This window comes from Magnolia sinica, chromosome 8, assembly GCF_029962835.1.
Source record: "Magnolia sinica isolate HGM2019 chromosome 8, MsV1, whole genome shotgun sequence".
NCBI classification, from domain to species: domain Eukaryota; kingdom Viridiplantae; phylum Streptophyta; class Magnoliopsida; order Magnoliales; family Magnoliaceae; genus Magnolia; species Magnolia sinica.
Genome location: NC_080580.1, coordinates 87212058 through 87225080, shown reverse-complemented (window position 1 = coordinate 87225080; position 13023 = coordinate 87212058). Strand labels below are relative to the sequence as shown.

At 42.0% G+C, this 13023-nt stretch overlaps 1 protein-coding gene across 1 annotated transcript; it reads right to left on the bottom strand.

Moving 5' to 3' along the window:
* Positions 1 to 330: 330 nt before the first annotated feature.
* On the bottom strand, positions 331 to 12800 carry LOC131253601 (cation/H(+) antiporter 15-like). The gene is made up of 3 exons (XM_058254669.1): positions 12544 to 12800; positions 11434 to 12429; positions 331 to 1636 (listed from the first exon to the last, which is right to left on the bottom strand). Exons 1-3 carry the CDS (start codon positions 12733 to 12735, stop codon positions 446 to 448), a joined length of 2379 nt encoding a protein of 792 aa, XP_058110652.1. The 5' UTR covers positions 12736 to 12800; the 3' UTR covers positions 331 to 445.
* Positions 12801 to 13023: the final 223 nt, after the last annotated feature.

Sequence of the window (13023 nt, the reverse complement as noted above, 5' to 3'; positions counted from 1 at the left end):
AATTGATGCTACCGTTGGGGGCCACAGAAGGCTCTGAGAAAGCTGATATCTGTATTTTTACTCCATCAAGGTATGAGAAAGCTAATATTTGTATTTTAACTTCATCAAGGCATGTGTGATCTTATGAACAGGTCAGATGGAAAATAAGCTTTACGGTTGGGCCTGGTAAAGTTTCAACGTTAGTTTGTTCTATTCGATTATCACCGCTCCACCACGAATGGTCAGAAGGATCAAGACGGCCTCATGGAATGTAAGCTATTAATAAATGAATTTACAAAAATTGATATATAGTATGAAGAATGCAATAAGAAAACTAAAAAAAAAAAAAACTGAAGAAGAATGAGTTACTCGATTGAGGTTACCATGAAAAGGTCACAAGCTAATAAAGAAGAGAAAAAGAAAATGAAGATCCTGATCCATACAAGAACCTATACACACTAAAAACTTATACTTTTCTACCTGGAAACGCCTCATCATGTCCATGATTCATATTGAATTCTAGGATATCATCAATCGTAGAAACGCTGGTGATGACTTGTTGTTGCATGACCAATACCGAAACTGTTCCAGAAAAAAAATCAGATGAACAACACAGGTCTCCAATCACCCCTAGTTCTGGGTTTTCACTCCAAACAGATGGACCACCAACAAGCCACATAGTCATACCTTGTCGTCTACCTACAACCATTAGATCGTAGATGTCGTCCATCGATTGAATTACACTAATAGTCTCCTCAACATCCATAACCAATTCTTCTCTATAAACTATCTGTTCATTCCCTACGCTTTTCACCCTGAACTCTTCCACTAATTCATCATCTAGCCATCTCTCCCTTGTCTTCTCCCTCATGTCTTCCTTGGAAAGGAATCTCACTACTGTGAGCATAACTCTTGGGTGATTGACCATACGAGATGCATATGAAAGAGCCTCACGATCGTCAGCCCCACCTATGAATATGACACAAATTCTGTATGGTGTAGAACCCTGTTTGGACCAGGCGTAATGTCCTCCAAAGCGACTCCTATCAACGAGGATCCCAACTGAGCATGGGGACTCGACAAGAACGTTGGGGTTTATGAGTTGGAGGGCATGGTCTACTACATCCAAACTTCCATCAACAGATTTCTGCTTGTGAAAAGGGACAATTATGAGGCAGACCTTCTTATCCAGAGCAACAGAACAGACATCATTGTGAGTGGTTTTGTAAGGAGCAATGGAGGTGAATGGTTGGATTACGACATTGCCAGTATATTGCTTCTCGTAGTTGTAGAAGGCACTAAAGATGGCATTGGAGATAGAGGAAAAGGTAGATTTCTTGTGGGGCTTGTGAGCTATGAGCATTGGGGTGGCACGGCCTATGAGTTCTACCAGGTGCATCACGTAGACGCAAATCGGGCTTTCTTGGGTGGCATGGGTGGCTTCCAAGAGGTTGATGATGGGTGGGACATTTTCTTGGCCATGGATGCAGGCTAGCATGCGGAGTTCAGTACGGGGGTTGAGGTGTTGAATTGTGCGACGAACATAAGTCATGTATGGCCTTGAGTTCATAGTCAGGCTTTTCACCAAGGGCGACACGATGCTGGTTGTTACCAATGTCGATGCTACCAATTGTGTATAAGTTTGATCATCAATTAGCTGCAAACGAAAACAAACATATTAACAAACAACCTTCAAATCTGATCAATTTCATCAAACAACCTTCATTACTGTAAAAGACCTGTCTGTAGAATGATAAGTGAATGCAAGTAAAATTATAACTGACATCAATGCACACTTGTCTATTTTCTTAAAGAAAAGTATGAAAAATGCTTGGCTTATTTATTTATTTATTTATTTTCATTTAAAAGTGTTTAATGTAGAGATGAGAATCAATTATGATTTTCCACTGATTTTCATTAAACGAAATAGAGTACATATACACAGAGGAATAACAAGATCACTCCTAAATACAAGAGGAAGTCCTAGTCTTAAGGAAGACTCAACTATTCTGCTATATACAAGGAAATATTTGAATTTGAATAAAGATCTGATAACAGATCTTTGTTACATGCTGATATGCCCCCTCAAGATAGGCCACGTGTAGAGAGGCCAATCTTGTCTCGTAATTTCTGGAATTGAGAATGAGGCAGAGGTTTTGTTAGAAGATCAGCAAGCTGGTCTGCAGATGAAACATGAGCCACGCGAAGAGCACCAGATTGAACTTGATCACGGAGGAAGTGATAATCAATTGCCACATGCTTCATTCGAGAATGGAAGACTGGATTTGAACTTAACTGTGTTGCACCTACATTGTTGCAGTAGACAACTGGGGGGCTAACCAGATTGATGCAAAGTTAAGAGAGCAAAGAGCGAACCCAGGATAGTTCAGCAGCAGTAGCAGCAACTGAGCGATATTCAGCCTTAGTAGAAGAACGAGCCACAGTTTTTTGCTTCTTAGAGCTCCAGGAAATGAGATTGCTGCCTAGGTAAACAAGGTAAGCACTAGTTGAAGAGTAGTCATCCTTGTTACCTGCCCAGTCAGCATCGGAGAAGGCATGAATCGAGTCGGAGAAAGCATAAAGGGATAGCGGTGAGTTGCGATGAAGAAGGCCATCATTTAAGGTGCCACTGAGGTAACGCAAAATTCTTTTAACCAGAGTCTAATGTTCATCTGTTGGTTGATGCATAAACTGAGACATTTTGTTAACAGCAAATGAAATTTCTGGACGAGTGAGAGACAAGTATTGAAGGCTGCTCACTACAGTTCTATATTCCGTAGGGTCAAAGAGAGGTGATCCAGATGATAACTTGATGGAGGAGGAGCTGGTTGGTAAAGGTGTATGAACTGGTTTGGCAGCTTGCATATTAGTTCTAGTGAGCAGATCCTTTATATATCGCCTTTGTGAGAGTAGTAGTCCATGATGATGAGGAACAACTTCTACACCAAGAAAATATGATAGGGGGCCAGATCTTTGAGAGAAAAACGCTGAGCTAGACACTCAACAACTTGGGATACAAGATCGTTACTATTCCCAGTGATTATAATGTCATCAACGTATACCAACAGATAGAGTAAGTTGGTTCCAGCTTTGAGAATAAACAGAGAAGTGTCAGAGTGAGAGTTCTTGTAACATCCTAGATTTTCACTGTTTTAGATTTTCAAAAAATCCTTGAAATTTTTTTTTATTAATTAACTTATAATATCCCTTAATGACCATTAACACTCAATGTTAATTTATACAAGGGTGTACTAATAAAGAACCGCACTAGTCCGATTAATCAATCGTAGAAAGCCAATAAATCTGCCCAATCACTTGAACATCAGGTGTAGTGTAACGTCCCACCCAACCAGAACAGTGTCCTGGGGCGTCCACGTAGGATTTGCCACAGGACTGTTCATTTAAGCCACTCATAGTGAGGTATCACAAATAAATTAGACCAAGATTAACTCAATTGAATAGACCAGATGAGCCTTGATAGAACCTGGTGCGGGCCTCCAAGCCAGATGGCCGTTTACACTTACCGACAGCCCATGCGGGCTATACCGCGACATGGGAAGGTCAGAAAATTATAAAAATTCAAGGGATCATAGATCTCACTGGGCTTGGGGACCATCGCGGACCACGGACCCAGTGGATACCCAGAAGTGGAATCTGACACTTGCCAGATGTGCCCCACCAATGCCAAAAATTAGAATGTGGCACGTGTAAATAAAACTGAAATGTAAGACATTTCAGCCGTCAGATTTCTTCATAATTTACGACGAGGGTGTAATGTATTTTTCTACACCCGCCCACAAAATCTAGATCCCGATCGTGGCACAGTGACCGTTGATTGCGAATCAGACCCTGCGACCAACCCCATATCCGATCATCCCCAAATTTTGCATGACCCTTTATCGGGCCATGGAGCACATATCCTATAAGTTTCATGGTCAGAGGGCCACCGAAACTGCCCCGGTTATCCAAACAAGCTCTAAACCGCTCGTTGGTGGACCACTAGTTCCAAAACTATAGAATAATGTCCGTCTCATTGGGCTTGGCGTCCATCGCGGGAATCGGACTTGGGTACGGTCCAGAACCGGTCAACTTAAGCTGAAGGACGAGTGCATGAGGAGTGCAAATACCCTAAAGAAAGGAGTTGAAACCTAAGTGAATTGAGTCGTCCACTCTTATGCAAAGTTGAGGATTTCGGACCGTCGGTTTGTGACCAAACTTTACCGGTGGAGTAAGGATATTTCCCTGCTCATATCCGTATAGCCGCGGCCCCGATCGACCATCGGTGACCATTGAACAAATTTCTAATCATATCTGTTGATCGGCGCATCCAAATGGCGGGCCGATCGTATCCATACGTAGATCATCATTAAGGCTAACTATTTTGCGGTGTATATCGACTTGTACACCCCATAGTGGGCCCTAGAGGCTAGAAAGACCCTCTCATAGGTTTAATATAGTAAAAACCCAACACTTGGGGCCATTGTCATCAAATTTGGCACTATATAAAAGCCTTATTTGGGGCACTCCCTCTCCCATACGAATTTGCCCTAGGGAACAAAGGGAGAGAGGAGAGAAAAAGGAGAAGGAAGAGAGGAAGAAGAGAGTGAAGGTGAGAGTGAAGGTGGACCGTAGGCAAGGTGGGATCCAAGGGAGTTCAATCTTGCACCTCCCTACCTCTTCTTCAAGGAAGACCCCTCCACCACAACCACACATTCGCTCCGTTGATCATCTAGGTAAAAGCCCTCATGCATTTTCTTGAAAATCTTGAGTAGAGGAAGGATTTGCTTGAAACTCTAACATGTGAATGGTTGCTTTAGGGATTCCGGTCGTCCGACCCCAAAAGCCCTCATTCCTAGGTCGTTTTCCAAGATCTCAATGATCCATAGGTGCGGACTATTATCCTTAGGTGGCCTAGCACCAATTATAGTTGGAGTTTAATGATTTTGTTTGCTTGGTGTGTTGTATGAAAGAATCTAGAAAAACCTAGGAATGGCATATTGTTGGAATTGTATGAATTGTATGTTTATTTCTCTTTGATGTTAATCTTGCCTCTCTCATAATCTAGTGTATGGATGATTACATGCTCATGTATGGTTGATTTCTTCTTCTCATGTGTGTTGCTTCATCTTGTGTATGATTTATTGCTCTTGTACATATGATTTCTCAACATGGAGGAAGTGTTAACTTCCTCACTAACCCACACCACACACCTACACTTTATTCATGATATTAATAGTTGCTTGTTAGAGAAATTTGAATTGTATGTTGAGCAACATGAGAACATGGTGTTGAATATGCTTGATGTTACATTGGTAGTTGGCATGCTGTGAGTCACTATTCCTACCCTTGGGTTGGTCAGGAACATGAGGAGAGCGAAGATGGTTCCATTGGTAGGACCACCTTGAGGCTAAACCTATGGGTTTGGGCGAGTACGTGTGGGCGGCAGTAGTTAGGCTACATGGGTCGCTTGTACCCGATGTCGTTCCGCCACATACTTGCCTGGGCTCGTGCGGTTTAGTCCACTGGCTGACCCACCTGGTTGTTAACCTTGTTTGCTCACATATGTATGGAAACTGGAACACCCTACCACCGTTGTAGCCCATCGATACCGGATGAAATATTGATCCACAGTCTCGTGAGCCGGGCATGGTGGAATGGGACACTATGTCCGAGCTGTCGGCCTACGCTGGGGTGACGCGCCTCCCCGTAGTGACCGCGAGCGACCCCACATTCAGCATCCCCCATGTGCTTGAAGTCGGGGATGAAAAAAATCTGACGGGGTCAAGGATCGCGGGGTCTCGGCCTCACACATTAGGGGGCCTTGGCCTCGCAACTAGTTCAGGGCATTTGATACGTGGGGTGTATTAGATTTCCAAATCTACTGGATGAATGGACTTAACTAAGAACCCGGTTAACATCATCATTACATGGCATTAGCTAGGTTGGCGACTCGGCAGTCGAGGTCGCACTGAGGGAGTGTTGGCATTGGCGATCGTTAGATGTTGTCGCACGAGGGAGCGTTGTGGTGAGGGCATACATCATATCATCCTGCATCCATGCACATTAACAAGACTAGATAGATGTTTATGATTGATTGCTTTTCATTAAATTCTTATTATAATTGATGCTTGTTGCAACTTAAGGCTAATAGCACCCACTGAGTTGATCACTCACTCCCACTTTGGGACGGTATTTTAAAACACCAACCAGACCCGTTCATAGATGCAGGTGATACAGATTTCGTAGAGCTTGGTGATGCGAACGTCGAGGAGGAGGACGAGTTCTCTTACTTTCAGCTGATGGATGGTTCTCCGTCGGCCTAGTAGACAGGATTTGGATCGCTGAGTTGTGGGCTCAGCCCTATTCTTTTGGTCATGATATTCCTTTTGTGATTTTGTTGGGCAATGCCTAATGCGCCCCTTTTATATCCTTTTGGACCTGTATATATAGATCTAATTTCATTTTAGCAGACTAGTTGTGGTCGTGCTTCATGTTTCAAGTAATTCCATGCTGCGCCTTTAAACTTGAATTAATCGCATATTAATGAAAACTGATTATAAGTGACCCCGGGAACTCGGGAGTCGAGCGTATGCACGACCCCCCCGATTTTCTGGGTGTTACAATTCTTGAACCCAGAATCTACCAGAAATTGGCGTAATTCATGATACCATGCCCAAGGAGCCTGTTTGAGACCATAAATGGCTTTGTGAAGCTTGCATACATGGGTGGGTTTATCAGCGTCAATGAAGCCAGGAGGTTGTGCCATATAAACTGTTTCTGAAAGATTACCTTGGAGGAAGGCATTGTTTACATCCAATTGGCGAAGGGACCAGCCATTGCTTATGGCAATACTGAGCACAAGTCTCACAGTAGTTGGCTTGATTACTGGACTGAATGTTTCAAGGTAGTCCACACCTGGTCTTTGATGAAAGCCTTTGGCTACAAGGCGAGCTTTAAACCTGTCAATAGAACCGTCAGAGTTTCTTTTAATGCGAAATATCCACTTACAGCCTACAAGATTGGTGATGCCGATTGGAGAAACAAGTTCCCAAGTCCCATTGCGAACAAGGGCATCATACTCTTCGGACATAGCTTTGCGCCAGTTTAAGTCTTTGAGGGCCTGAGTAACAAATGTGGGTTCAGAACTGGGTGAAGAGGCTAGGTGTGTGTGGAGATTGAGTTTTTGGATAGGTTTAGTGATATGGTTTTTGGCTCAGGTAGTTATGAAATGGCGAGGAGCTGGTGTAGAGACTTGCTGTGAGGCAGGTTCTGGTTGCAATGCAGTTTCTGGTTGATGGAGTATTGGAGACGTGTTTGAGATGTGATCTGCAGCAGGGGCCAAGTCCGGAGCTTATACTTCTGGAGTGTAAGAAGGTGGTTGTGCTGGAGGAGGAATGGGAATTGTGATAACTGGTGGAATCTAATCAGAAACTGTAGTGGTGGTATGACGTGGTTGTTGAATGTTGAGTGTGGTGTAAGGAAATATTGATTCAACAAATTGGACATGACGAGAGACATATGTTTTAGAGGTGGTTGGTTCAAAATAAAGATAGGTACTTTGAGACAAAGAGTAACCAAGAAAGACACAGGGTGTGGACTTGGGGGCTAGTTTGTGGGATGAATAAGGACGAAGCCACGGATAACATAAGCATCCGAAAATTTTGAGTTTAGAATAGTTTGGTTTTGTTTTGAAAATTAATTCAAAGGGAGTGGAGAGGTTGAGAGTAGGGGTGGGCATTCTATTAAATAAGTATACAGCAGCACTGAATGCATGAGTCCAAAAGGTGAGAGGTAAGGAGGCATGGGAGAGTAAGGTGAGGCCAGTTTCGACAATGTGACGGTGTCTTCTTTCAGAGTAGCCATTGTGTTCAGGTGTATGAGGTGGACTAGTTAGATGGGTTATACCAGCGGTAGAAAGGTAATCTTTGAGGCCCAAATATTCTCCCCCATTGTCAGAATATAAAGTGATGATTTTGTGGTGGAAGTAATTTTCAACAATGGTTTTATAGCGTTTAAACACTTCGTGAATATCGAATTTTCATTTGAGGGGATAAAACCAGATATATTTTGTAAAGTAGTTGACAAATAGGACATAATATTTAAAGCCATTGGAAGACATAATGGGGGAGGTCCAAACATCAGAAAAGATAATTTGAAGAGGGTGTGTAGACACAAGTGATGAAGTAGAAAAAGGTAATTTATGACTTTTATTGCAAAGGCATGCATTACATGAGAAATCTTTTGGCACAGAGGAAGATGATTCTAAACAAGAATTAGAGAGAATATGCTGTAAGTTGGAAGAGCTGGATGTCCTAAACGATGATGTCAGTTGATAAATATTGTTTTGGCTGTAGAGAATGCTAGAATTGGGTTTTTTGGAGCCGCCCATTCATACACTCCATCCTTAGTACTGCCCTGGAATAGAATTGCCCCAGAGCGAAGATCCTTCGCAAAAAAAGAAGATGATAAGAATTCAACTGATGCATTGTTAGTGATGCAAAACTGAGAAATGGAAATCAAGTTTTTTTTTCATGGTGGGGACACAAAGAACATCAGATAAAGTGAAAGTTGATTGTGGAGATGAGAGAGTAGTGGAGCCTGTGTGTGTGATGGAAAGACTTGTACCATCCCCGATCATAACATCATCAATTCCGTTGTAAGGTGAGTGAAGGGACAGATTGTTTAGATCAGCCGTGACATGATGAGAGGCGCCACTGTCGAGTAACCAGGTCGGGTTTGGGGATGTGTTGTTGGCAGCAAAGTTAACTCGTGGCTGCCAAGGAGCAGTTGAGTTGTGGGATGATGAGGGTGAAGTGGTAGAAGATTGAATGGGAAGCACTTGAAAGGAGGGACATCTCTTGGCTGTATGTCCTTGGATTCCACAAATCTGACAGAAGCCTTGATAAGGTCTAGATGGAGGACGGTTGCTGCGATTTTGGAAGTGTTGATCTGAGTTCATTGGTGGACGGCCATTATTGGGTGTTGGTGGACGCCAATTCTGGTTGCCAGCAAGTGCATGTGAGGGAGAGGAGGTACGCCAATTAGTAGTTTTGTTTGGGCGCCATTGATGGTTTGTTTTGTTTGTTGGATTGGTAGTAATTGGAAGTGAAGTTTCTGAACTTGTGATTGCTGGTGCAGAGGCTTCAAAGGAGAGTAGCTTCTTGTGGAGCTCATCAAATGAGATGGAGCTGTCACGAGCTTGTACCGCACGGACCAGTTCCTTGTAGTCGTCGCCTAGGCCATCTAGGATCTTGTCGGTGAGGTCTTCAGGATCCAGTGGTGCCCCTAGGATGGCTAGTTCATCAGCACAAGCTTTGACAGAGTAAAGATACTCTGTGACATTCTGGCTGCCTTTTGTTGGATTCTTAAGTTTGGTTTTGACTTGTTTGATGCGACCACGTGAGGGTTTGGCATAGGTGTTAGCAAGGATAGTCCATGCTTCTTTGGCAGTCTTGGCTTGGGCAATAAAGGGAATGATAGTAGGGGAAAGAGAGCCAATTAAGGCATTTAGCAGCACTTGATCTTGACGAATCCAAAGTTTGTGAGAAGGATTGGTTGTGGCAGTGTTGTTTGCTGTGATGGTGATGGGAGGACATGGTTTGGATCCATCGATATACCCAATGAGGTCATATCCAATAAATAAAGTTTCAAATTGCAACTTCCAGGAGAGATAATTTATGGAGGTGAGTTTGAGTGGTGCTTGAGCCGATATGTTGATGGTGATAAGAGGAATTTCAGTGTTTGGAGGACTAGTGGTAGAGGTAATGTTGGTGGAGTTTGGTGTTGTCATTTTGGTGTTTGACAGCAAGAGAGGAAGAGGGAAACAAGAGAGGAAAGAAGAGAATGAGAGAAAAAAAATTAATGGGGAGGAATCGATATGGTCTCTGATACTATGTAGAGATGAGAATCAATTATGATTTTCCACTGATTTTCATTAAACGAAATAGAGTATATATACACAGAGGAATAACAAGATCACTCCTAAATACAAGAGGAAGTCCTAGTCTTAAGGAAGACTCAACTATTCTGCTATATACAAGGAAATATTTGAATTTGAATAAAGATCTGATAACGGATCTTTGTTACATGCTGATATTTAAATGGTTATCCTCAGGAAATCTCTTTTCCCTCTAAATTTATATTAGAGGCTAAATCTTTTTCCCATTTGATTTGATTTTTTTTTCATTTTTTTCATTTTTTTTTTTTTAGGTTCTACTTCTCCTTATTGTTGAGATGGGAAAAGGAAAGGCAAATATTTTGTAGTTACATCTTCAAACATGTAAACGTGAATGCTCCCAACAAGCTACAAAAGTCTTTTAAGTGGACCACACTTATGTGGTTTCCCACATACATGTATGAATATCCTCAGATGATTGATGATAACAAGAGGCCACCCATGGCTGTAAAAAGTGTTGCTGACAGATGTCTTAAATTTGTTTGTCTAAGCTCGATGACATCGAGCAGGACATCGAAGCTAGCTTGATGACATCAAAGTCACTCGATGTTATTGAGTATTTATCGGATTTTCACCTCTAGTCACTAGACAGATTTTGTTATTCTTCGATGACATCGAAGGGTGCTCGATGTTATCTAAGTTTTTGCGCAGAAATTTTGCGGAAACACAGATTTTGTGAATTTTGCTTCCAATTTTATTTGAGATTCTTTCTAAAATTATATATATGGGTGTAAACGGGATTGATAGGTACTCTAAGGCTTCCTAAACTATTCAAAAGGGTTTCTAAATATTTCTGGGGTTTCAAATGGTGTAGCAAGGGTGAGATTTGAGGATTGCTCAAGTCGAGTAAGTCTTCTCTCTTTGTAATCTCTTCTTTTATAGTGGATTTCTATCCCTTTATACGTGGTTTTTATTGCGATGTCTTAAATCTAAGTCCTTTCACAACTGGGATGTGAAAGGGAAGTTGCCTAAACTATAAATAGGTGTTCTTAGGGCTTTTCTAGGGAATGGGAAATAATTCTAAGGCTTTCTAAAGGGGTTCTAGGGAAATCAAAGGGTGTAGCAAGGGTGAGATTCGAAGTTGTTCGAATCGGGTAAGTCCTCTCTCTTTGTAATTTCTATTTTCATAGTGGAGATCTGTCGCTTTGTGCCGTGGTTTTTTCCCGCAAAGGTTTTTCACGTTAAAACTTTGTGTTCTTCTGTGATTGCTTGTTACTATTGAATTGCTATCCTAGATCTAGATTTGTGTGATTCCGCAGCAAAAATCCTAACAGTTTTTTCCTGAAAGGGTTTTTCACGTTAAATTGTTGTATTCTCTTTGTGTTTGCTTGGTGCTTTTGAATTGCAATCCTAGATTTATCTTTACGTGATTCCGCTATTTTTCCCAACAAAAAGAGGAGAGAAAAATGACAAAATGGGTCCCTCCAAATTCTGCAAGACAGACACTGGTAATAGTAGTAGCAGCAATGGGAGAAAAGAAAAAAAAAAAAGACACAAACCGTATAACTTATCCAGTGCCAATAGGTCAGCATCTCAGTGAAACCTTTGGAGTTGAGAATGAGACCAAGAGTAAGAGCATCCCGGAAATTAATCTTGCAGATGATGGCGGAGAAGATGGTCCCAGCTAGTTTGGCTATTCTGCTAATGAAGATGATCAAAACTAATACACCCCAGTTACGCCAATCAGTGATTGAAAATGTTGTTACGCTCTGTCCACAGCAAGCAAAAAAGAGGGGTAAAAGAATAACTCTCATCATCATCTCAGTCTTGTCTGTTAGTGTGGACCCCAAAGGCGGACCATCCGGTATGACTAGCCCGAATAAGAGTGGTCCCTGCAGTAAACTCATTCCTAACATGTCTGTTGTGAGAGCCATGACAACTGCCCCCATCAAGATTGTCACTACGTACCTTTGCTCCACAGGCTTTCCTTCTGGAGTCTGCCTGATTATCCATATCATAAGGGGATGTATGATGAAGAAAGCAAATATGAGCAAACAAATATTGGAACCCAAGCTGTAGAAAGCGGCTAAGCTGGAACGGCCTGGTCTAGTGGTTTCAAGCAAAACAAGCGATGACCATCCAATGATGTCGTTCACCATAGCTGCAGCTAGAGAAAGGCGACCCAGCTCTGAATTGAGGAGATTGAATTCAGCTAGGAAGGGATATACATCAGGGAATGGTGAGATGGTGAGTTGGGAAGCAATAGCTGTGAGGAAGGGACCTTGTGCCATGCTTTTAGATACATACTTTCCCAATGGGTAAATAAGGCTTGTAACTGTTGCAAAAGTCACAATCATTCCTGTCAGTGCAATTATAAAAGACTTTCTTCCTTTTCCTATCAATGATGGGTTCATCTTCACTCCAATCATGAATTGGTAGAAGATTACTCCCAACATTGACACAGTATTTAAAACAAAATAGCCTTGGTCAGGGAACAGGATGTTTCTAATCCCCTTCAACCGCCCAAGAACAGCTGGTCCCACTATTATTCCACCCTGCAATCAATCAAATCCAATCATGTTATCCACAATTCTAAATTAAAAAAAAAAAAAATTAAAAAAAAAAAATCATCATCATCATCTAATGTGAAAGAGAATGAGATTACAAACCATGATTTCAGATATGATGGCAGGCTGCTTGAGAGGCTTTAATAGGATCTGAATGCCACGGCTGATGATGAGAACCGAAGAAATCTGCATCAATAAGAGAGGGAGGGAATACGATGATGGTTTCTGTCCGGCCCATATACCGTTGGATGTTACCTGAGTAGCCGGATAACAGATAACCTTCTCAAGTGACATTGTTTTGCCTCTTTGTCTATAGCCAGAGGGTAGCAGCAGGAACGCCCTTTGCCGCCTCCATGCCACAATGCACTTACTTGTAAAATCTGTGTTTAATAATAATATTTATTTATTTATTTATTTTTGTACATGAAGAAGAAGAAGAGAAGAAAGGGAGGAGATTGATGTCCAGAGGAAAGCCGATGTTGACGGTCCTCCACCTTTAACCCGATTCATATTCTCCTGCTTTGTTAACTGATCCTTCGCTGTTGGGAAGTGGATTGGCTGGTGTACCACACACCAGCTATA